The sequence below is a fragment of the Chelonia mydas genome, chromosome 2, assembly GCF_015237465.2.
Source record: "Chelonia mydas isolate rCheMyd1 chromosome 2, rCheMyd1.pri.v2, whole genome shotgun sequence".
Taxonomy (NCBI): Eukaryota; Metazoa; Chordata; order Testudines; family Cheloniidae; genus Chelonia; species Chelonia mydas.
Window position 1 is genome coordinate 97,822,372 of NC_057850.1, and position 26,753 is coordinate 97,849,124.

General features: G+C 35.7%; 1 protein-coding gene across 11 annotated transcripts in view; it reads left to right on the top strand.

Moving 5' to 3' along the window:
* Positions 1-26,753, top strand: part of ZNF407 (zinc finger protein 407) — a 456,036-nt gene that overhangs the window by 25,294 nt on the left and 403,989 nt on the right. For all 11 annotated transcript variants that reach the window (XM_007054594.4, XM_037892933.2, XM_037892939.2 and 8 more), the window contains exons 2-3: positions 8,303-13,196; positions 19,017-19,131. In XM_007054594.4, the coding sequence (XP_007054656.2) occupies positions 8,369-13,196; positions 19,017-19,131 (4,943 nt within the window). In that variant the 5' untranslated portion in view covers positions 8,303-8,368. The remainder of the gene's footprint in view (positions 1-8,302; positions 13,197-19,016; positions 19,132-26,753) is intronic.

Consider the following 26,753-nt stretch of genomic DNA (forward strand, 5'->3'; position numbering starts at 1 on the left):
AAGGCTGCTGCTTCTGTTTTACTGAAGTCTTTTAAGGAACTAATGTGTGTTCTTTGTGCAAGGATTTGAAACAGCATCTCTTCTATTGGAGAAAAGAGGATGCAACACATATTTAAAATTTTTCTAGTAAATTGAAAAGTAAGGTGGACATTTCCTCCAATCATGTTCCTCCCATTTTTTGAGTTGGGCTGAGAAATCAAGACTGAAAGCAAATTTTGTGGTTCAGATAACTTATAGAGCTGAATTAAAATATATTAAAGAACAGTATAATACAAGTGGATTCGTTGTTGAAAATATTTTGACCATCTAGAATATTTTAGTGAAAGTATTTACTCAAGAAATATGTAAAATTGCAGCATATTACTGTTTGAACTGCTCTTTTACAGATGAAGTGCAATGGAGTATTAGGCTTCCTGTGAAAATGGCCACCAGGTGTCATCAGAATGCTTTTATTTTTATTAATTTGCCATTGCTCTTTAAATGTGTTTGAACATTTTGGTTTTTTACTGGGAAACTTTTTCAAGCTACCGCACAAGTATTCTAAATGGAATGTGTTATCTGCTTCAGTGAAAATCTCATACAGCTCTCTCTCAGCTGAGATATTTGAATAGGTTAGTGGCAAAAGAAATACAGGAAACATAATAAAACTGTGTGTCTGTGTATACTCATACATATGTTAAATGTTATTGTTTTCCTCAAATGGCCATTTAAAAGATGGAAATAGGGAGGTAAGTGATATAGGCCTAGTCTACATTAGACAAGCTGCTCTGTAGTAACCCCATATAACAAACATACGATTGGCATCATGGCACTTTTGGTGTTTGTATTCCCAGACTAAATAAAACTGATTTTTAAAGACTTGAGATATTTTATTTTTGTCCCTTTATGACATCCTTACAGGGCAGAGTTAAGATTATTTGGGTATCCTAACTGTACATATCCAAACTTTTATGAGCTTGAATTCTTTTCAAGTTTAACTTTAACTCTGAATTTCCTGGGATAATTTGGGATAATTATAACATTTCTGTAATGAATTTTACCCTAAATTGCTATAATGTACTCTCAACCTTCACTCCATCCTAGTGTAATTTTGGCTTGGAACTTATCTAGGTACGTATGTAGCTTTCTTTACAATATTCACCGAGCAGTGAGTGGCTAGACAAAGCCTGATATTTCTAATGTGACAAGCAGAAAAAATTCTTAAAGAAAATCTTTATACTTTATAAAGAAGCAAAAAATTTTTTTCCTTTTTTTCCTTTGCAATTTATGTGGTTCCAACTGCTGCTCCCCTGCTATACCTTTGATTGTCTCATCCAGAAGGTAAGTGCATAGTTGTGTACATCAAAGATGGAGCTGGGCACTAAGCTCAGAGAAGCCATGTTCTAGCCCTTCCCCCTCTGCTGGAGGTGTTAGCTTTCTGCATCTGTTTAAGAAGTGCAACCTAGGACAGCATCAAGGAGACTTCTTGTTCCCCGATGACTTCTGTATCATCAAAGAGCTGCTTTTACTTTAAACCAACTGTTTGCAGACCAAGTCAATACAAGATTGTTCACTCTACCTTTCAGGCTTCATTTTGGGAAAAAGTGAAAAAAATCCAGGAATCCTTGGCAAGAATGACAACTTCAGGACAGTATTCTAGGAAAGTTATATTCCTCTCAATTAAAGAGGAACAGAGTTGGGGACTTAAGGACAGATCATCTAGGAAAAAATATCTAAGCGCTAGTTTGCCAGGAACAGCAATTTTAACATAGTTTTTACTTTTCACTGCCAAAAAACAGGACATAGTCTAGAGCCACACTATATTTTTCAAGCAGTCTGCCTGATATATGGCACGCTCATGCTCAGATCACAAGCATAGGATGAAGAGAGAACTTTGTAGTGTGCATGGTCCAATACCAATACAGATGAATGGGTTCTAAAAACTACAGCAGAAGGGATATTCAGACTTATCCCAGAGGCTTTAATCAACAGTTTTGTTCCTCCTTTGTTAATCAGCCCAAAATGGTCAGAGTCTTGAACAATTTTGGACCATTGAATGAATCAAGATTTTTAGAGCAATGCCACAAGAACAAAGAAGGCATGGTATTCTGAGAGTTCACAAAAGAACAGGTCTCTTTGCTTACTACTAGAATTGAAAAGTGTAAACTTCTTCCCTGAGGTGTTAAAATCTTCTGCATGGAATCAGTAAGTCCACTGAGCGTAGGTGGTAATAATACCTAGCTCTTAGATAGTGCTTTTCATCCATAGATCTCAAGATACTTTAGAAGGGAGGTAAGACTATGTTTCTTGAATTTGCAACAGCATACTTGCACACTCCCATTTCCATTTCCATTTCCATCTCATCAATATATCATAGAGCTGGTCAGAATTCTTTAAAATTTCATAATCTTAAAATGCTTTAGCTCTTTTTCAAGCAGCTATTGAGCCAGTGAAAACTTCCAAATTAAAAAATGATTGGAGTAAAATGTTTTCAACAATTCTTTTCCTCTTTTGGGGTGGGGACCAGCTCTGTGTTCTCCAATTCTCCATTTTGGAGCATCACTTCCAATACTGAAGTCTTTTGTTAAGTTTAGATAGGGCCCTGATGCCCTTTTACCAACATAACGATAATCCTCAGAGCAGCACTTGGAGGAGTTGGGACTATATGTTCATCCGTACTTCAAAGACTGTCTTTTCAGAGTCAGTTCAGTCAGTAGCTAGTACTACATTTATTAGCATTTGAATCGGTCTAATATAATATGGATGGATTATGAACAGGACGAAGACTTTCTTCCATCCCACATAGTGTTTAGTTTCCTCAGGGGCCCACTTCATCTCATGTTAAGAGAGAGTATTTTTGTTTATGGATAAAAAGAATACTTCTGGAACCCCATCTCAGCTGTTATTATTTGAAGGTACCTTCATGTGCTGGGATTAAAGGCATTGAGCAAATAAGTGGTCTCTTCAGTGTACTCCATATGAGGCCACTATAGCTGTTTCTGCTACCTACTGGAAAGTAGAATTGGTAAACAGAGACTGCTAAAGTTGTCAGTGTGACTCAGATGATGATTATTAGTGTTAAAAAAACAAAAACTCTACAAAAGAGTGCACCTTTGTTGCATCGGAGTGGTAGGGTCTGACGACTAATGCTAGGCCTGTGGTTTACTTGGAGAGGCAGTGCCCCAGTGACAAAGGTCACTGGCATAAACAAAATTGTCCAAATATTGCCAAAGATGAGTGGTGAGACTGATCCTTATGTGGTTCTTCTAATACAGGCTCCATTGTAAGGGTTGATGTGTTGCAAATAAAGATGTATATGTGTGTCAGATAATACAAGATGTGCTGAGAACAATGCCTGTCTTCATTCCATTTGAACCAAGAAATCACGTTGTCTTTATTCATTATTCATTACACTACATTATTCATAGTGTAAAGAATAGTAAGGAAGCCATGTTACAGTAGGAACATCAGGAGAGACCTCTAAATTTACATAGGATAATGTACCTCAGGAGTTTAGAGGGTGCTTATTTGGCATGATGGTTTCATGCTGAGACAAGTGTCATCCAGATCAACTTTGTCCAAGTTAAGTAAGGCGCTAGTTAAGAGAATCTTATTTCAGAGGCAAAGAGGTTCCAGATTCGTTTGAATCCCATTCTGTTGGATCCATGATTCCATTGAAAGGAATGATTGGTTTGAAAGCACTGAGGTATTTTTACTGGAAATATGCAAAGCAGCTCCCTGGATGTCAGTACACACCTTTGCCACATACTATACATTAAACATTCAGGCCTCATCTGGTACTGTGAGATGCTAATTTGCTCCTTGGGTACTGTTTTTGAAAGACCTGAGATCGGGATTTAGTACAGAAAAATGAAAAGGAAAGGAGAAATTTAAGACCCGTAACTATACTTTCTTCAGGTTCTTCTGTATAAGTCCAGATTCCTTCCCTTAAAAAGTTGGCATATGCCTCCCCGAAAAGTAAATAAAAACGTACTGAGCATTGAGTTAAGGAACTTTGTCGTTCATTACAGATTTAAGGTTAATTATTAAGTTAATTGCTTGTCCCTATGATCTTAACTTAAAATTACTGCTTTCTAAATTTCATCTGAGGATTGGGAAATGGCATGTCTCTTTTAATTACACTATTGGAAATCTCAGCTGTACTGTCTCCATCTACTGGCAGAGATCAACTATATCTCACTATTTGGACGGACATAGAAACATTTGAAAAAAGAGAACTATGAGGTGAAATATTTCCCCTTTTTTCATCAGGGGAAGACTTCCTAACCCCAAATAACTGACTGCTTACTGAACTTCCGCAGACACAACATCCATACCAATAGATATATGAAAAATATTGCAGGAAGAGCGCAAGAATTTGTGTGATTAGCCTGTAGGAAGTGGTGATGGAGATTCAGTAAGTGGCTCTTTTTCTGCTGAGTATGTACTTAAGTATGGCTGCTGGATGTGCTTTTTCAAATGCGACTTACAAACTGAGATCCTGAGCATTTGTTGTTAAAGATCCTACAGAACTTCTGAAAGACTAGTTTCAGAGTAGCAGCCGTTTTGGTCTGTATTCGCAAAAAGAAAAGGAGTACTTGTGGCACCTTAGAGACTAACCAATTTCTTTGAGCATAAGCTTTCGTGAGCTACAGCTCACTTCATCGGATGAAAGACTAGTGTTATTCACCATTGTATACTAGTCAAATTTATTAAATTACAAATATGTAATATACAATTGGAAAATTATATATATAGTGTGTGTAAATTATCTATCTAGCTATATTTCCTGGGTTTTTGTGTGTTGTATGTGTCTGTGCAGTAATGATGTGATACGTGCAGGTGTGCCTTTTGCAGATTCAAGAAAAGCACTTTGCCTCCTTTATAAAGTACGTTGAGATCTATGGATGAAATCACTATGTAAAAGCTAGATTATTATTACCGCCAGAGTTACTGAGCTTACTGATTCCCTGCACCAATGTTCAGAGCAGTACATACGCCTTTTAGAATCCCATAATTGATAACAAAGTGTCCCAAGTAACCTTAAAATGCCTTTTTAATTAATCAAAGAAAATTCCCAAACAAAAGAATTTGTTACTCTGAAGTTAATGTGGTAGATTAATTTCTTGGCCATATCCTTAAGAGTCTAATCAAACATTCTTGAGTTATGAGCATTAAAAAGTTATGTGTTTTTTTAAATAACTTTTCTTGATTAGAACAGCTTCATTTTGAACATCAAACATGACATGAGGAGTAGTTGCTGTTTGATAGAATTTGGTTTTAAAGTAACAAATGTTGAAAGTTTGACAATTGTGTACTGAGTATGTGCTTAACCGTGGCAAAGCTTTCATTGACGACAGTGGTGGAGTATTAGGATCTGTATACATACTAACAGAATAGGATGGTCTTCTGTAATGTTGCACTTTAGATATTTGTTCTCATAACTTCAAGTGATTCCAGAGGACTTTAGACTAAGGTGAAGAGAGTGGGATGAGAAGCACAGAAGCTTGAACTGGGCATCCTTTAGATCTACAGGTCTCTGAATTATACAGTTAGTTTCTATACATTCTGAAGAACTTGGAACTTTGATGATATTACTCAACGACCTCTATCTATAAGAATGATCCTTCTTACAATGTGAAAATGGTCAGAAAAATGGCTATTTAAAAATGGGACCTTGTTATTCTGCAGATATGCACCCTGCGTGTATTCCAAGTATTACTTGCTAACTTTTATTGATAAAAATAAGTTTACTTTTGTCAGTGCTACAGAGCCAATGCTGCTATAGGACAGTGAACATTAAAAATGTTTTAAGGCCCTGATTCAGCCCAAACTTTTCAATATATCTTAATTTTAAGTATGTGTTTTAAGTCTCATTGACCTCAACAGAACTACTTGTTAAGTTACGCACATGCTTTGATTAATCAGTTTGGTTAATCAAGTTCCAGAATCTTTGCTACTGATAATGAGCATGAGCCAGAGAGGGTGCAGCTTGCCTTTCAGATCTTAGGTTGAATTTTCACTGGTGACTTTTCAGAGTTAACCTATTTTTAAGGGCTCAATCCTCAGCTGGTAAAAATTGATGCAGCTCTTTTTGAAGATACTGGAGGTATACTGATTTACACCAGCTGATGATCTGGCCATGACTTTTCAACTTCTGACCCATGCAGTGGTTTCCAAAATGTTAAACCTACTGGTTGAATTAGGAAAGAAAATTTATAAATCATGGGAATCAGGAAAGCACAATTAAAGAGGCAGTATCTGGAAACATGAAACAGCTGTACTGTTCTGGAAGTATTTGATAGCTTGTTTTAGAAGCTAGGCAGGGCCTGGTCAATAGTTGAGCTTAATGAGAGACTTGCAAGTGAAAAATGAGTCTGTAGAATACATGTAACTTCTGTGCATGGAGTTGCTTTTAGGCCTCACATAAATAACTATTAATAGAAAAACAGGGTGGGTGAGGTAATATCTTTTATTGGACCAACTTCTGTTGGTGAGAGAAACAAGCTTTTGAACCACACAGAGCTCTTCTCTTCTTCTTCAGCTCTGTGTGGTTCAAAAGCTTGTCTCTCTGACCAACAGAAGTTGGTCCAATAAAAGATATTACCTCACCCACTTTGTCTCTCTAATACCGTGGGATCGACACAGCTACAGCTACACTGCTTACATATTAATAGAACAAGCAGATTCTCTAGCTTCATGTGTAGCCCAGCTGTTTTAGGTACAAAGTCTTGAGTTCTATATCCTGTTGGAATGTATTCCTTGGAAATAAGGATAATTCTTATTTGCTTTTTACACATTTGGATAGCTTACTGTACACTATTGTCTGGATCAGTTTTGGAATTATTTATTGTTATCAGAATGCACATACTGTTATGGTCAGGGGCTCATGCATTCAGTGGAAATGGAACCAAAATTTGGCAGCTCACTAACACTGGGTTCAGTTTCTATGGTAGCATTGGTAAATAGAAAAACATAGATTTTTATTGAATTATATATTTAAAGTGGAGTTTTCAATCAAATCATATTAACTTTATTACTTTAATTTTTATTTTAATATATACTTCAGGTTTGGAATGTTTATTCTTTTTATTATATATATATACACGCACACACACACAAATGACAGATTTCCACAGAATTTGTTCAGGGGCTGTTGGAAGATTTTGTATCTGGAATGGATCTGCCTTGTTTTGACATGGAGAGGAGGATCACACCGGACTGCTGGGGAAGAGTTGTATCGACAGTTGTTAGTGGAAATGAGGTTTTTGGCTGCTGGACTGGAGGTTTTGGCTTCTGTAGTGGTGGAGGGGCTTGGGTTTTTTTGGCAACTGTGAGAAGAGAAAGCACATGTTTTTTTTTCTTTCCCTCCCCTCTGGCACTTCCGTTACTTGTCTTTCTTCAACTGAAAGTGTGTCCTATTGTTAACTTTTCTCCTTGGAAATGACAGGTGGTTTTAGTGGTAGCCTTTTGGCAATCATATGGCTTTATTTACTCCATCAGTAGTGGTCACATTCTCTTCATCTCATCCTGTGGCATGGGATGCGGGCAGAGGAAGGAAGGAGGGTCTTACACTGGTAAAGCTTAAAAGATGATATTTAGCCAAATCTTTCTTGATTCTTCAGTTTATCCAACAGGTCTTAATCACGGTCAGTTCTATCTTTAGAGCTTTTTAATTTGGGGTTAGTCAGCTTTTTTATTCTGAAATCTCTAGTTCTGGAAAAAGGTGGATTATCTGTTGTCCTCTTTGCTGAAGGCCATAGTAACTTAGAGTGCTATATCAAGGCTGCCAGAAACAAAGGTCAGATTTCAAACTTGAGTGCCCAAGTATGGACAACTAAATCTTTATTTAGATACCTAAGTAAAAGTAGCCTAATTTTCAGGAGTGCTAAGCACCTGCAGCTCTCGTTGCACAATACGACTTATGGCTAAATTGTGTAACCCTTTCTCACATGTTTGAGCACTTGCTCACACAAATAGTCCTATTGAAGCCAGTGATTTTACTCACATAAGTGCTCACCAGAATGAGTAATGGTTCCACAGTCTGGCTTTAAAGCATGGCCATTTGATTTAAGTGCCATAACTTTAGGATTGTGTCTCTCTCACCAAATGAAAGTGGTCCAGTAAAAGATATTACCTCTCCTACCTTGTCTCTAGTTTTAGGCAGCCCGTTTGAAAATGCTGGACAATACCTTTAATTATGGCTGTCCCCACGAGACTTTAGATCAGATTGTTGTTGTTAGCCTATACCTGGGTTATTAGCAAATTATGTTTGTCTTATATGTACAAAAGACTAATAACAAAACTCTTTTTTATTTTATAGGTACTAATACAGCCAAATGAGCTATCCCTGATAGTAGAACTGTGCTCTGTGCTGCCTTCATGAAAAATGGATGCAGAGGAAAATCAGAAGAGTGATGAAGTTGATGGGAGTTTACAAACTGATCTGACAGAAGATTCAATGAGAAATGTTTCAGTAGAAAATGCTGAATGTGATTCCTTATCTAACCAGGAAACAAGGTCCTTATCAGATGGAGTTCATAGGAGCCTTGAGAAGAAAGGAGAAGAGAATGGCAAAAACAAAAGGGCATTATTAGAATCAACTAGCCTAGACGTTACTGAAGGGGACCAACTTGAAAATGAACCTATCTCAAAAAGAATAAAGCTGGATTTTTCAAAACATACTAAAGGCAGTGAAGGCAAATCACTCAAACTCACAGTTAGGCAAGAGTCAATTGCAGAAACAGATAATGTAATAGATGGAGCCATAAAAAAGGTAGCAGTAAGTGACTGTGTCAGTGGTGACACACTTCTTTCAAATTCCTTGTGTCCACAGTGTGATTTCAAAGCTGCCGATACTACTCCACTGAAAATTCATTTGGAAAGTAAAGATTCACAAGAAGTTCCATCTGCTGTTCCTGAAAGTACTTTTCAAGTGGAAGAAATTAGTGTTTGCTGTACAGTTGGCAATATAGATAAAGTTCTTAAATGCAAAACTTGTGATCAGTTTTTTTCTTCTTACCCTGATTTGGAAAAACATATTCAAGAAAGCCACTCAAAGCAACCCAAAGAGCATGTGTGTCCCCAGTGTAGTTATAAAGCAGAATACAGTTTAGCTTTACAAACACATATCAAGCAGGCTCACGGGCAATCAATAATATTTTGCTGTGATCTCTGTGGTTTTCAGTGTGGTGAGGAGAATCTCCTACATTCTCATTTCCTTGGCAAGACACACCTTCGCCGTCAACACCTTGCTTCACGAGGAGGATTTGTACAGATATTGACAAAAAGATCTTTTCATAAAAAGCAGTATATAGCAGTCAACAAGAAGAAAGTGAGAGCAAAATCTGGGCCCTATAAATCAAAGACAAGAACTGCTGATTCAAAAGAATTAAATGCTAGTAATCTGAAGGATTCGAAAGTAAGCTTTTCTAAACAAAGTGATGGCAGTGAACTTCTTGTCGAAATGATAACATCTAAAAATATTTCCACTGAAAAATCAGAGACCGTTACAGAGGAAAAAGAGTTTTCCTTCAGTGTAGAAGGAACTCGTGAACTCCAGACTGAAAAGCTAGAAATATCAGGGTCCTCAGAAGAAAATTTGAACAAACAAGAGCCCACTAGAAGTACCCAAAAGATAACTGGCAGTTTAAATACAACAAGGAGATCTGATAGATTGGGACATAAGAGAAATATTTTATCACTAAGAACTTCTTTCAGACGAAGTGGCTCTTTTAAATTAAAAAAGCAAATTAAAGGAAGATATAGTTTGTTGGGTGTTAGTAAAAGAGGCAAACCCAAATCTCACCAAACGCAGGTGAAACACAACTTCAGGACCCAGCGTAAACCAAGTAGTTTAATGCCCAAATTGCCTAGAGAGCTAGAAATGGATGATGATGATGACGTTAACAGTCAGTGTAAGGCTACCTCAGAAATACAGGCTCTGAGTCAAGATAGGACAAATACCAGTTCTCCTAGCACTACCAAAACTGAGGATTCTCAGATTAAACCTGTTGCTGACAACAAAGTTCTACATACTTGCATTTACTGTGGTATTGTTTTTCAGAACAGAAATGGTTTGGAAATTCATGTTATAAGACATCATACAAAAGGAATGCAGTTTCATTGTCAAACATGTAACTATTCCTGTGCAATCAGGGGGGACTTTGAACAACACTGTCAAAGTAATAAACATCAAATGGGGGGTTACAGCTTTAATTGTCACCTTTGTTCATTTATTTGCTTGAATGATACAAGCCTTGGAACTCACATGAGTGAAGAGCATAGTATGCTCCATAATTGTATTATTTGCAATCTGTATTTTCTAACTGAGGAAGAACTGATAGATCATAAAACAACTGAGAAGCATATTAGTTTATTGGCTCAACAAAATACTTCTCAATCAATTAGCACTGATTTGTCTCTGCAAACTGCAGCTTATACTACACTGGAATCAAATAATAATCTCCAAAAAATTGTAGATGAAATAGAAGTGACCATGGAGGATGAGCCTCCAAAGCCCTGCATGATAAATCATGGAAATGAATTAAAGCATTCTGTTCTCAATAAAACCCAATTTCAATGTAAAAAGTGTTTTTATAAAACAAGATCCTCCACAGTTCTTACAAGACACATAAAACTTCGACATGCACAGGAATATCATTTTCTTTGCAAAGCATGTAACCTTTATTCACTGAGCAAAGAAGGAATGGAAAAGCATATTAAAAGAAGCAAGCACCTTGAAAATGCCAGGAAGAACAATATTGGTTTACGTTTTGAGGAATGTATTGAAAGGGTATGTGTAGATGCAAGTGATGTTAAAAAAGTAATAGAGCCTTCCACTTCTGGCAATGTAAAGACTGAATTAGATAAAGAAAGTATACAGACACCTTCCTCTACTGTGGATAACACATCCACAAATAAAGAACTGATTCCATCAGGTGAAATTACCAAAGACAGTCAGTTAGTTTTGGCCAATGCACCAAAGAGAGGGAGACCCAAAGGCACCATCTCTAGGACATGCACCCATTGCGGTCTTTTGGCCTCCAGTGTTACCAACTTGACTGTACATATTAGACGAAAGCACAGTCACCAGTACAGCTATTTGTGTAAACTTTGCAATTATTATACTGTAACCAAAGGTGACATGGAACGTCATTGTGCCACCAAGAAACATAAAGGTCGTGTTGAAATGGAAGCTAATGGAAAACAAAACACAGAGGTAGTTGTTTGCCCAGAAGGAGGTAATCTTGAATCCATTAGCAAGAAGATCAACAGCCCAATGGATATTTTGAATGAACATGTTGAGGATGATAGCCAGTCATCGGATTTGGATACTTCAGTCTTAGAAAATCAGGAAGAAGACCAGGGAAACTCCATTGAGGTAGAAGTTGACAATGTATCTCAACTCCCAGATCTGCAGTATACGAAGAACCCTATAAATATAAAACAGCATATACTTATGGAGCCAAGTAATGTTACTCAAGATGGTGACCCATGTTTTCAGAGAAGAGTTACAGGTGCAAATGACAATAAATGTGTACACTGTGAGTTTGTTGCTCATTCGTCTTCTTCTCTAGAGCTGCATGTAAAACGGAAGCATACTAAAGAATTTGAATACTACTGCATGGCTTGTGATTACTATGCAGTTACTCGTCGAGAGATGACTAGGCACGCAGCAACAGAGAAGCATAAAATTAAAAGACAATCTTATGTTTGTTCTTCCCCTGGAGAGAAAGCAGATACAACAGGTATTGCCAAAGAAACCTCTGTTATGTCTCCAAAGGATCATCAACAAAACACAGAAGAATTTCAGATAGTTTCAGATGAAACAAAATATGTCAACAGTGGTAAAGCACAGGATGATCAAACTCTGAAAAGCTTAGCTGACTCTACTGTCTTAGATGGAAATACATCTTCAGAAATTTCTAAACAAGATGGTGCCCACAATGCAGTAGGAGTTGAAAATGAGGAGGAATCTAATGAAGGAGAAAATCCCCTTTATGAAGTCTTCCAACAAACATCTCAAAAAGATGAAGTTAAACTTAGTGAGATAATACCTCTTAAAGAAGTAGTCATTTGTGATTTGCAGAAAAATGGGCAAGATCCAATCAATTCAAATTTCCATTGCAGTGTAGAAAATCAAAATGTTTCAAATGACATGAATGCCCCAAACTTGGATTCCAAAAAAAGTGGGAAAACTTTAGAAGAAAATGGAGAAAACCTTGAAAACGAGTATAAACATACTGAAGTTCTTGAAGAAGAATTACTAACAGAAAGAACCCCACATGTGCCAGGACTTTCAGAAACATGTAATGTAGCAGAGCAGTCAAATCTTGATGAAAACATTAGAAATACTGTTCAAAATGTACATAGCTTAGAGGGTGACAGAAGCTTCCGAAAGGATCCTACTGTAGAGGAGGAAGAAGCCCTTACGGACGCAAAACATGAAGCAGAAGTAACTATAAACAACAGCATTTGGGAAGCAGATGGCTCAACAGCTGAAGGCATGCAAGAAACTAGTAATGAGGCTTTGGGAACTGTTATCAGTACTGATGATAAAGGAAAGGCAATGCAAAATTTTGGCCAGTTTGATGCTTCTATAGTAAGATTAAAAAGCCATCAAGATGGAGAGTCCACTGACCACTCCGATGAAGGACAGATGTCAGGTGGAATGAAAGTTAGTGAGGTAACTGTAAAAATAGATAGCTCGCAAAGTGGAGGGAAAAAGAAGAAATCTGAAGGAAATCCCCTTGGGGAATCGACACGTATTCGTTGTGATGACTGTGGCTTTTTAGCAGATGGTTTAAGTGGACTAAATGTTCACATAGCCATGAAGCATCCTTCAAAAGAGAAACATTTTCATTGTTTACTCTGTGGAAAATCATTTTACACAGAAAGCAACCTTCACCAGCACTTGGCTAGTGCTGGTCACATGAGAAATGAACAGGCAAGTGTGGAAGAGCTACCGGAAGGAGGCGCCACCTTTAAATGTGTTAAGTGCACTGAGCCCTTTGATTCTGAACAGAATTTGTTTCTTCATATTAAAGAACAACATGAAGAACTACTGCGGGAGGTGAATAAGTACATTGTGGAAGACACTGAGCAAATCAACCGAGAAAGAGAGGAAAATCAAGGCAATGTGTGCAAGTATTGTGGCAAGATGTGCAGAAGTAGCAATTCCATGGCCTTCCTAGCTCACATTCGAACCCATACAGGTATGTAAGCATAAAATTTGCAGCCAATATCTTTCGACAGAAGTGGATTATGATTATGATCTATCTTTCCTCTGCATCTGCCATACTTTTGCTTGTTAATCTCTTTAACATTTCAGATAATCCAGAATTCATAAAGCCTTGTGAATGTGTGCTATCTCCTGAGCCATTAATGAAATTCAGAAGTATCTATGTGACAGGAACTATGGTGTCAGAGGGTTTCTTGTAATTTCCTTAAAAGTGCTTAAGTGTGGTTACCCTATTGCCTTTAAAAAATCATAAGAATTTTCTCCTTATTCCAGGTTGTAATAATTAATTGGCTCTTATGTTATTACTATGTAATACTTTGGGTTTTAGAGAACACATTAGCTGTTCTTCATAACTTGTCTCCCTTGTAGTTGCTAAAAGTTTCAAAATTGTTTACTTCATTTGAATTAAAAGTTACACTTTTACATTTAATGCTTCAGTGACAGTCATTTGATGTTGCATCATTCCTTGCTAAATACATATATTAAGCAACAAAATTTTGTCATAGAAAATAAGTTATTAAAAATTGGAAATAGTTTTTAGAAGATGCTATGTAATGTCAATGTGGTACATGTGGATATAGCACCTGCTTTAGTTTATGTGCTGTATCACACTGTCTATTCCTTTTTATGTTCAATTTTTTAAGTGGAAAATCTAAAAACATTTTTGCAGAAAATGCATAAGCTGTAGTTCTAAATTTATGTAAAAATTCACTGCTATGTTTCTATAAACCTGCCATACATTCTTTATTTTAAATAGACAGCTTTTCTAAATCACTGAGCTCTGCTTAGACAAGTGGTGTCTCCATGGTTGAATTTATGAGTGGATTTGAATAATAAATTCACATTTCAATGAACATATTTTCATTAAAACTGTAAGGTTTATTTTACTGTACTTTTAAATAATGGCTTATTATAGAAGCTATAGTTTAAATTCATGCAGTATTTGAAACTTAGTGCATGGTTACAAGCAAGAGAACAAAAAGGTAAGAAACATCATAAAAGGATAATAATTCTTGGCATAATCCTAAAATAGTTTTGTAAGTTTTCATAGAAGAAGGCAAGGCCATGACTGGACAACATGTTTAAAATTAATCTAATGTACATTGCATCTCAAACATCTTCAGGTGCATTACTGTAAATACAGTATTCCTTTTCACTGGCTATTCATATACATGCTTAGTACTTTCAACATTATTTCTGTCCTGTCAATAATGTATTTATGTGTAATGTTTCAGCAAACATTTAACTTTTGAATATGAAGTTAAGTCTTTAGAGACACAGTCATGTTCACGTGGTCAGAACAGCTGTAGGAGCCCTTAATATGCCCTCTTAAGGCAGATAAAACTGAATAAAACCAAGGGGAAGATGCTAATGGAGCTCTCTTTAGAATTCTTTATGCAACTGTCTGGTCAAGACATGTTGCTTATAATTGATGTGTCCATTACTTGAATTCTCTTGTAATTATAGTCAATAAGTCTTGTAAATGTGTTAAAGCTCACTAAAAGCATACAAATTCAAGAACAGAGTAAGGCTAATAATTTAAAATAATCAATGTAGGCATTTCAGCACTTAATTTCCCTTGTGTGTTGATAGCTGATCATTCTTAATCCATTAAGATTTATTTAGTCGTTTACAATGCAAAATAGGTTTGCACTGGTCACTTGTGCCATTTGAAAATGTCCACCAGGTTAAGTGCAGAATGTAGTCCATTAGTCTTCCTTGACTATATGTATTAATTGCATTTAAAATCAAGTTAATGTGGATGTGAAAGTGAGGTAACTATCAATATATGACAAAGCAACCCTACTTACATAAGTTACATCATTGATTGTAACATTTAGTAAAAGTTAGCATACTTTTTAACATCTTGTGTGGGTCTGATCACCAAGTGTATTTTTATTGTGCTTTAGATTGGCCCTAAACATACAAAACAGCAGGCTTCTGGGAATTGAATACAAGGCTACCATTTCATTTTGCAAGTCATTTTCGGGAGAAGTTACAGAACAGGTTTTAATCTGTGCTCTCTTTTCTCAGTACCTTAAAATGAATTGCTTTCTGATAGTTTGCTTATGCAAATGAAATAATTATGCTGGGACTTTTATTAATAGTTAACTGGAAGAGAACTTACCCTTCCAAACCCTCTTTTCATATTTGTGATTTACTGTATGTTTTATATAACCTCTTCTTCCCATCTTTATCACAATGAAAGCAATTGATAAGAAATAAAATGGTTTTTGGTAAGCAAGAATGGTGGCAGGAGGAAGAAACCTACCGTACTTATACTGTATATTCTGTCTCGGTTAAACCTAGCAGGACAAACAAGTACAATATGTTTCTCTGTCTCACCTTGCACTACTGTAACACCAGCTGTATCGTACGAGATGAGTTACTGGTTGTTTTCCGATTTCTTATTCCTCTTCTTGCTAAATCTTACTTCAGGAACACTCTCCTCCCACTCCGCCTCCCCCCCCCCCCTTATTGAAAACCCTCTATTTTGTACTATTTGGAATCATTAGTAGCATTTTTTTGGAGGGTGGAAAACTATTACTAATGATTCCAAATAGTAGAATACAGAGTGTTTTCAAAATGCATTAAATTAATTTCAAGAGATTTTCACATAGCAAATGAGAAGGGATGTTATGCCAGAGAGGAGATAACCAGCAAGTCCATCACATGTTGACAAGTGAAAATGAGGAAGTGTAAAATAAAACAAAAGGAATCGTAAAGGTGGAAGACTTTTTTACTTACAATTCAAGGAGGTCCTATAATCTTAATTAACAATCAGAATTTCTGAGGTAAAAATCACCTGCAGCCCTGTCATCTTTGTTTGGGATTTCATCAGATTTCTCAAGTTAAATAAGGGAGGGCACACACACACAAAAGCCTAAGTACTGTAGAAAGTATGGTCTTGATAACTCACTCTGGTGATACTCCTCACTCTATGTTAAAACTGAACCAGTGATCCAGCATGGCGCTAGTGAATACTTCAGCACTGAAAGTGACATTTTTGGAGGCTTAAAACTGAGGCTTTGAATATTTCTTGTCACTGGAGACCTATGATTCCTTTCACCAGAATTAAGGTTATTAACTCCAGTGGTCTGGTGAGATTGCACCACAAATCATTATATTCTGCCTTCTACATTTTCTGTAGTTTCTATTTTATTTTCATTTCCCTTTTAAAGAATGCTGTTGCTATCACACGATAGCTACTATGTTTCCACACCACAGGTCGTGGGTGATATGATCCCTGTATTTATGAAAGCTCTTTGGTTGGAAAGGTGCTGTAAATGAAGATATTACGACTGTTTTGAAATTAATTAAGAACTAAGTGTAAAGCCAATGAACAATGTGTCTCATTTCACAGAACAAGAGAAAGTACTAACATAATAAAAATATGGCCAAGAAAAATCTAGGTTGGGCAAAAATATTGTTTTTAGTACTCATTTAGAAAATGCAGAGTTTTGTCCCATTGATTTAACTTTATGAACCTATATGTTAGGTATGAAATATGTATGTATAGATTTGTTCTACCTGAAGAGGTTTTGGACCAAATTCGGTGCCACCAAGTTAAAAGAACCTTTACTGTTTTAGTTTCAGACAATAAGTACTGGCTGTAGCCTACCAGTACTTGAATTTTCATGGTGTTTAAATGGAGATGTTAGCAGACATTCAGCTGTGTACGTGAGAAAAAAAATTGTCAAGGCCTCAGTGATTTTTGGATGAGAGCAGTCAACAGAAAAATACATTTATGTATTGTCAGCACACTGTAGCAATGAACACTACGACCGGACTGAACTATAGTTTTTCACAAAGGAGTCATGTAAATTGAAAACAGCAAAGGTCTTTTTCAGAGCCCTGCGGGACACCTGCAGTAACAGAAAGAGGAACAAATTTACAATTTAATCTATGTGAGAGAGAAACCAAAAACACATAGGGTTGAATCCATAGGATATTTGAATTCGATGAAATAAAATGGCAATATAACTACTGGTAGAGGGTTTTTTTTAATCATATCTGGCTATAGCCTTGATATTATTAATTGTGTAATTAGTCTTGAAGCTCATAAGTTAGAACATCAACTTTAACATTTTTTTATTTAATGCGAAGGTATATTGACACTATTCAAATTTATTTTATTTGCATGGGTCCCTTTATAGAATACAGTGTTGCTTTGGAATGTCACCAAATTAATGTTTAATTTAGTTTTATCAGGATCATTTAAATAAACTGGGGTTTTTCAGTGTGATTGATAGAATGTGATTGCTGTTAGCTGCAGTCTCAACCTGCTTTTGACATTTAAACATATAAAGCTGACTAGATATAACCATTCAGGTGCTAAATATTTTTTACATCTACTTCTAACAGTAGAAATGGAAGTATTAAGAGATCTGGCTTCATTGTCACTGAACTGTGAAATATTCAACCTTGTCTGCCTGTGCTTAGTACTGTTGACTTTTTTATTTCTGTTAGAAGATTAAAATTAAATGCTTCATTTTTCGTCAGCTTTTGGGAATTAAATTGAAATTTAAGACTCTAAAATTTTTTACTAAGATCCTCAATTTCAACAAAGTATTCTTGAAGGATATTCTATTTTCAAGGGCACAGCACAAAGGTTCATTGATCAAATATGATATACTATAACATTTTTCATATCAGTCTTTATGTGTATTTATTAAAGATCACATATTTCAGATTATGCTTAACTCTATTGGAAGACATACTTCACAAACATACTAAACGTAATTAATTTTAAATGAAATTCTGTTATTTTGATTTATTGATTTTTAGGATTTACTTGTTAGAAAATTGGAAAGTGTTACAGCATACTTTAAAATAAAGTGTCATTGCTTAGTAACCTACGAATGGACATCTGCCACATTTAACCATTATACCGCAGTAGTAATGCAACTTTCTCATCTTGACTGGGGAGTCAGTGTTAATTAAGATACATTATTTCTATACAGACTTTTTCCTGGCCTTATATGTTCAAAAAGAATAGGTCATTCCTACTTCATTAGAAAAATAATTTTATAATTCCTTGGTTTGCACTGGCCATTTAATAATAAAGTTTGTTCTTAAAATAAATAATAAGCAAAATGTCAATACTTCTGGTTTGCAGAAGAAGCATAAATTCTTGATCATAAAGTAGTCATAAAGGCATAATATTTTATCCACTATATAGTCATACATTGCATGTCATTACAATAGCAAGGTGATGAATCATTCTCTATGTATGACAGAAGAAATGTGAAATACCAATGTTACTGTGAAATCTATTCAAAGTCAGAGGAATATAATAAAATTAAATGAACTGTTCATACATATTTACTTTAACAACAAGGATATTTATAAGTCTACATCTTTCATCCAAACTTTTTATGGCCATTAATTGACTTAGCCATTTTGAAAATGGGGAAAGGTGTAGAGCAACTTTGATCACCTCATTTAAATGGTATTGTCCTAGTATATCGTCTTCTGGTTTTAATACTCTTTATAAAAAGTAAATGGTTATTAAAAGTTCAGTTTGAAAGTAGTTTCAGTGGGCTTAAGGAATGTCATTTCAGTGAACTTAAGGAAACTCTCTTTAATGGGAAATCTGTGGTATATAGCTGTATCCCTGGAGTGATAAATAAGTGTATGTAATAGATAACTTCTTTTGCAAGACAAAATTCTTAAACGGTAAATGTGGGATATATTTTTTAAAGGTTATTTTTTCTATGGAATTTTTATTTCTTTAACCATGAGTAATATATTATTCTAATTCAACTCGTATCTTATGCTAAATTTTACTTAGGATCAAAGCCATTCAAGTGCAAGATATGCCACTTTGCAACAGCTCAGCTCGGAGATGCCAGAAACCATGTCAAGAGGCACCTTGGGATGAGGGAATACAAGTGTCATGTCTGTGGGTGAGTAAATTGAAACAGTTTCTACGATGGTTAACCAGAAGAAGAGTGCAGGATATGCATTGTTTCAGAATTCAAAACTGTGATGTGAGCAAGAGTGGCTAAAATTATGCATGCATATCCTCCTTTCCATTGTTATGGTAAATTCCTTAAATACAGTTATGACATTCTTTTCCCACTTCTAATCCTGCACTGAAGATGAGCAATTTTACGGGCTACAAGGTCAATTTGAACCTGTAATCTGTAAATTGACTAAATTATAGGATGTTCATTCACATTGCCAGGGAGAACTGTAAATTCCATTTAAAGACATAAAAAATATATAATACAGACTTTATTCTGTGTATATGTGGTGTGTCCCTCCCCAGTCCTGTTATAATTTTAGTTCCATTAACAGATCTGTGGGCTCTATTAGGGATTTCATTCCTTAGGAAAACAAAACAGAAGACTGACTTTCAGACAACTGGATATAAAATATTACATGCCTAATATGTTTTTTAAAAAATTCAAGTATTTAATAGATGTTTGTGTTCTTGTTTGTTACAAAAATTCCTGTTTTTCTTTCTTTCTTAATGGTTATTTCTTCAGAAGGATCATTCGTAATGTTTAATTGTCCTTCAAATGTGTTGCATTTAATAGGAGGCATTGAGACTCCTTAATGCAAAACTAATTAATTTAGCAGAAATGTTTAAAAGGTTTTAAAATGCCATGGCATATATGGTACATCATAGGACATTCAAAGTAGAATTTTAATACCCTACTTCTGATTAAAAATATATTTTAATGTTATTATGCGAGAGAATTAACTAATATATGCATCATATAAAAACACTTTATGCAAACCTGTGTAACCTGCTGTAGAGGTCTTATGGCTAATGTGTAAAACAGCACAGGTTCAATTAGATAATGCACTGCACACATGAATGGTATGGTGTGATGTTAGGGATATTATTCAGCAGGAGGTTCTTATAGTCAACATTTGCAATACATATTTATTGCAGGACAAAGTGAGTTTCACATTTCAAAGGACAAGTGAAACTTCAGCTGAAAATGCAGCTGAGTGATTTTCACTTATTTATCTATCTATTTTAAAATAATTTTGCAAGGAATGTTGTTAGATACTTTGGGTGATTTTATTCAATTGGGATAATTGATGATTGAGTTATTTAAATGTGAAGTAAATTTATATGAAGTTTGTCCGTAAGTCCACAGAAGATCAGTAGTAGGATGACTTTTGTTACTTCTTATATTAGCTACAAGAGTCAAGTGCAACATGGAGCATTTTAATAGTCGTCTTTTTAGGCATTTAAAAAAATCATGTTAACAGTTTTTACCCTATAAATTAAGTATCTTTCGTGTGAAAGATAATTAACAAATACAGGTGCACAAAAAATAAAGAAAACAAAGCTTAGACTTTGCTTTGAAGTTGTCAACAAACTTGTCTATTACTTCACAATTCAACATCCTATTGAATCACATTGAAAAGTTAGCATATTATTTAATTATCATATCAACAGAGAAATAGCTTTTGTAATCACCAAATTATTAAGTTCGTATCCCCTACAGAGAAGAAATTAATTGTGAGGAGAATTTGGCACATTTTCTGATATCAAAAGCTCAGTCCTACTTAGTATTGGCATGGTACTAAACTAGTCTTAGAATCTGCAACAGAAAACATATAACTATCAAGAACAAAACATATTTGTATGACTTAAGCTATGGAATTAAGTCTGTTAGTCACTTTGCTATGCTAATTGTTTACTACATGCTGTTGAAATGTCATACTGGTAGCCAAATAGCTATATATTTATATTGTTGTATAGAGTTATGCCACTAATCTTCATTTACAACATGGATCTGTGCATTTAATATATAATAAAACAACCAGCCAGAGAGACATCCTCCACCACCACCACCACCACCCTCTGCGCACAAAAATCTGGTTTATAGTGCAGTTTAGTCATTTTGCAGTTTAAATAATCATCACATTACACTTGATATGCACCAAAAATGTATTTTAACAGTTATATATTAACATTAGTTTAATTGGAAAAGACATCTTTACACTGAAGCTAACAATCCTGAAGAATTAAAATGGATTCGAAGAATAAGGTATGACCAATGCCGTTTGAACTGTAGACCAAATAATGAATATGCCATCCTTAATGTGGAAGAAGGGGTGAAAAAAAAGTATAATAGCTTGTGCTGTATTTCTGCCGTATTAATTGAAAGGATAGAAGTGTATGTAGGCTAAAAAATAAAGTAGCAACATAAAAAAATTGCTAGGATTGGCTATCTGATTAGTGACACTACAGAGCATTGGTACATTAACACCACTGACAATGTCAATTCATTATCATTGATGGCTAAATAATCTTAGAAATGCTCAGTGGACCTATTAGTTCCTGAACATAAGCAGCTCATGCTGCATTTCTTCATTAGCTTTAATTGCTATAAATTCTACCTTTTTAAAAATCATGCTTTAAGAGGTGAAGTGATCTTTCAGGAACATTAACTCTGTAATTTTGTCACAAACAGAAGGTCCTGCACTATGTTTTCTTTTCTGCAGTAGTTAATATTCTATCCTCTGACTTTTGGATTCATAGGAATAAGCCCTCTGCTAGCTGTGAGGATAAATTGTTTTTCAAATGCTGTTGAACCTGTTCAGGAGCCTTTTCAAGGTGAAATGTCAGTGCTAGGTTGTGGTTTATTGTAGTCTCAGGCGATCATTTGATTGTTTTGAAGAAGTACAATTTCCTTTTGGATCGGAAACTAAAATATTTGTAAAAATAAATATGCCAAACCAGCATTGATTCTTTTAGTCTTGTCTAAACATTTCAATTGCTCAGAATATATTATATGTACCGTATGTCACATAAAGGTAATTTACCTACCTATCGAAAAACTAGAACCATTTTTCTTTTTTAATTTAAGTATAGTTTTTTTTCAGCTGCACAGCAGAAACTCCTTGACAGAGAAATTGGACAACACTAATCTTTTAACATTTGAAATAAACCAACTGCTCCTCATTTCCTTGTCGGCAGATGTGTGGTGATTGTTTTCCTCTGCCCATATCCACAACTGGAAAATATATCCATAATTTGAGAGGGTAGTATCTATTTTCTGATTAGTCAACTGCTACTCAGTTAATTTAAAAAATCTGGCTATTAATTTGCCTGAGACACTTGAGTTAGATTAGCAAATCTTAGTGGTTGCCCAGCATTTAGAATTTTTGTTTCATTTGCCCAGTGGCATGCTTATGTTTATCATGTGCTCTTCAAATTTTATGCCTCAGGTAGAAAATGAAAAATACATTGTTCTTGTACTTCAGATTTTGAACAGAATTTGTAGGCAACGTATACATCTACTTTTCTCTTGCCTTTGCTTTCAGAAATAGACTTTATTTTTTTTGGGGGGGGGGGGCGTATAGTAATATGTTTAAACTAAGAGTGCTTCTTCTTTGTCTCTGTCTTTCTGTCTTTCAATATGGCTTTTTAATAAGGATCTGCTGAAGAAAATTGGTGTCAGGTAGGTTTGTGTTTTTGGGGATATTTTTAACATTTAAAACATGCACACAGCCATGTGTGAGTGCATGCACACACACGGTTAAAAAGACTTCTGTATTATTATCTTCATATTGTCATTATACTGATTCCAGATATAATAGTCCACTGCGTTAAGAAGCGACAGTGTATTTTGGCATAGACAACCTTCTTCTTGATTTTCTTGACTTTTTGCTCAGATTTCCCTTTCTTGTGGTTCTTATTTCCTTCCCACTCCTCACCTCCAAGAAATGTTTTGAAGCTCCTTTTCTCACTTAACTTTGGAGAAATTGTTAGATGTGTTGTTGAATAAACCATTTACTAATTTCAGTTATCTTTTCAAATACTAATATTAGTCAACTTTGAGAAGAGTTTTAAAAGCCCTAAAGATGCAAATGACTTCAGTTTATATTTTGATACTATAATTGGTGCTATAGATAGTCTGGTGGTCTTAGAATCTGTATAAAGTCCAGTTTTTTCATGACATTAGTTGATCATCTGAGGAAAATATTTGCAGCTAAAGCAGGTGTGTTAATTTATCTGTAGCCTTAATGGGGATCTACTTTGACCTGTCAAAAGATACCAGACATAATGCAAATAAATGGTTGGTTAGACTTTTTTTCTCCACTAACTCCAGATTTTTGAGTGAGCAGTTTTAGCATCAGGGTACTTATTTACTGTATTTGCTTGCATTTAGCCTTGCGAAGAACATGCTTGTTTCTAAACTTATCCATAGGAACAGAGAAAATGTACATAAGGTTTTCGGGGGTGCTGTAATCTACTATAAATTAACTATTTATTCTTGTGTGCTTTAAGAAACCCTAAATAGAAAGTTGCAACTCCAGAAAAACTATTTTTGTGTGGTATTACCTAGTTTTTGTGCATTAGAAGGGATCTCTGTGTAGATGATTATAATGTCACTTTCTGACCTTTGCAGCTTGAATAATTGTAAATCATTGCTTCATAACGTGTCAGAGAATGTCTGTACTAGGCAATTAAATGGCAGAATATAATAGACCAAATTATTGCCTGTCATGTTTTCAACAACACAGTTAGTATTTGAGTTACACTTAATCATTACGTGCATTAGCAACTTCATTGGAATCCAGCTTCAGGCTGAGCATGAAATACATTACATTATTTAAACCTCTAATGGTAGAAGTCATTTATTTGTGTTGAAGTGTACAACATGCAGAGTTTCATAAAGCAAGGAACACTTGAGAGCTTAATTTATCCAAATCAAAGTCTAAATGCAGATAAACAGAAGTGGAAAAAATTAGTAATTTTTATAGACTGGAAATATTTAAAAATACATGGTTGTGAGTAATTGTAGGCAGCAGGAATAAATTAAAATCACTATTTTTAGTCGGCTCAGAGAACTAAAGCTGTTGTGTATCTAAATCATCAAATGCACCATGGAATTGCATTTTTGACTGAACAATTAATTACACACGTCATATCTACAGATGTATCCAAACAAAAAAATGTTTGGTTCAGCTACTTTAGGTTTAAGATTTATTTGTATTAGAAAGACAACGATTCTAGATCTAAATGTTCCTGAACTTCTATATCCAAATTTTGCAGTTTGGACCCATGCTTGTGTGGGTGTGTGTGTTTGCTTTAATAAAAAAATGAGTTAAAATATATAACATGCTGAGAATACATTTTAAATAAATTAATATGGCAATGCTACAGAGTTAGGTGGAGTAAGATAATGTGTGTGTATTATATATGTTTCTGATTTTTGATCAGTTATATATCATCCTAGATTTGCAGATTTATCATCTAGCATGTAATCTCTATTCTTACAGTCTAAGATACTTAAAATGCAAATAATTTGCTTATACTCACAAAAGCCAACAACATCTCTTTAACAGATGATGGTGGTATGCATGCTATTATATTTTGCATCAGACCATCTTGATTTGCTTGGAAGTTCACTGGGGATTGGCTTGAAGTTAAAGCAAATATTCTAGTTAACAAGGAAGACAGATAGATTTAGTGAAAGTATCCTCTAGTTAAAGACTTGGCAGTATGCTTCACTAGTGTCTGTTGTCTGGCTATACTGGAAGAAGGACAGGAGACACTGAATATGGTTTAATTAGGCCACAACTTTATTATTAACTGTCTGGGAGTACTCGGCAGATAAGTGTACAGTGCAGGTAACTTCATGATCATTTCAAGATCTACCCCGGGGGTCTTCCATCAGCTCCAAACCTCCCTCCCCCTTTCCATCCTTGTCCACCAGCCAGCCTGCTGCTGGGACCTTAGCATCTCCCTGACCCCTCGAATGAGGGTTAAGGTGGGCTATAAAGGGTAGGGGATTAGCTCCCTGATGACCCGGTCGTAGGAGCCCCAAACAACCCCGTTTCCATTCCTTTAACAAACACCTCCTTTAAATCCTTTACCAAACCATTTATCTGATAACTCTATCTCTTCAATACAGAGTCCTTGCACTGGACATCCGCCCCATGCTTACAGAATGAGTTGCGATATCACAGCCTTCCATTTCTCTTCCATGCTTACCCCAACTAAGTCCTACCCCCCAAAACCTCTGTGGAGAAGGCGAAAAAACTCTCACTCTTCCTTGACCAATCTGGCAGTGAGGGAAAAATCCCTTCCTAGTCCTCCGAGAAAGGAGTGGCTACTGCAGTGCCCACAGCGGATCCTGACCACATCTGGTATTTTGTCACTTTCAATGGTGGCAGCTTGGGTGCTGCTTTGCTTGGTCCGGGCGAAAGAGAGCGTCCCCTGCCCAGCTTTTCCACCCAGCTTGCACCAACACCCCCTCTTCTGGTCATCTGGGAGGGAGGGGGTTAGTCAGTGTCCTCACACTGACCTGCTCTGTGTCTGCAGCAATGTCCGTGCCTCTGCCCTTAAAGAGGTATATCCCTTCCCCCTGCAAGCCAGACAACTCCCCTCCTCCCTCCCGCTTAAGGTGTGATGTGGTCAGTATTGCAAATGGGGCAGAAAACTCGAGACCAACTTTCCTATATAATAGTTCAGTTTGAAAATGTACTTTTATCAATGTGTACTGTAATTGAATTATTATCTGGCTTTAATTGAATTATTATTATTGTACTTGCTGAAGTGAATAGGCATGAAAAGTACATACTTAAGTGAATATGTGTTTGTATTTGAATTAGGAACATTGGTGATAATTTATACTAATATCTGTACTATATATAACCTACTGCAATGCACTTCCAAACTGTAATTATAAAGATACACAGAGTTGTGAGTGTGATTTATGTGCCATGAATAACTAGTGCAGCTTCTTTTAGAAGCGTTCCCCTTTTTATTTATTTTTTAAACTATGGATGGTTCTGAAGTACAGGATACTTTATTGGACCACATAAGCATTTATTGCAGGAAAGGTCCAGTGTGTAATAAGACATTAAAGTGATTATGAATGTTACATCACATCGGGCTGCTCTTGCTTGTAGTACAGTTAGGTGGGCCCATCATCAAAGCGGCAAGTTTTCCAAATCTTTTCAAACAGAAGAGCATACTGGCCAATAAAAAAAAAATTAAAAAATTGTATGGTGAGATGTCTGTCTATAGATTGTGAAAGGTTTCCTGTGACAGGCTGCAAAGGCACTACTGTCGATCTGGCTTACAGCAAACTAACGTTCTGCTCAAGTCTACTGCACATATAAAAAGTATATGGATAAAGGGGCAGGGCTGTAGATCATGAGCACATGGGAAATAAAGCCATTGTTCTTGAACTTGGATGCCTAAAGATAAGTGCCTAAACAAGTGGTCTGATTTTCATAGGTTCAGCTTAGCATTACTGAATATTAGAGTACTGGTTTAGTTGTCTTTAGGCTCTCAAGTTTGATAGTGTTGGCCTCCCTTAAACCACACTCTTTAGGAAAAGCTTACTGGTAGGTAGAAGGAGATAGAACTGAAGTGAGCAGGGGTTGGTCTAACACAGAAGCCTTTGAGCCTTTGTTATAGCCTGAGCAGGGCTTTTTTGTTTTAAACCTTAGTGTTTCATTTTGCTAAAACTAGAGATGGACTTGAGACAGTTAGGATTTGGATATAGATCCAAATTTGAGGTTTGGATGTATTTTTCTGGTT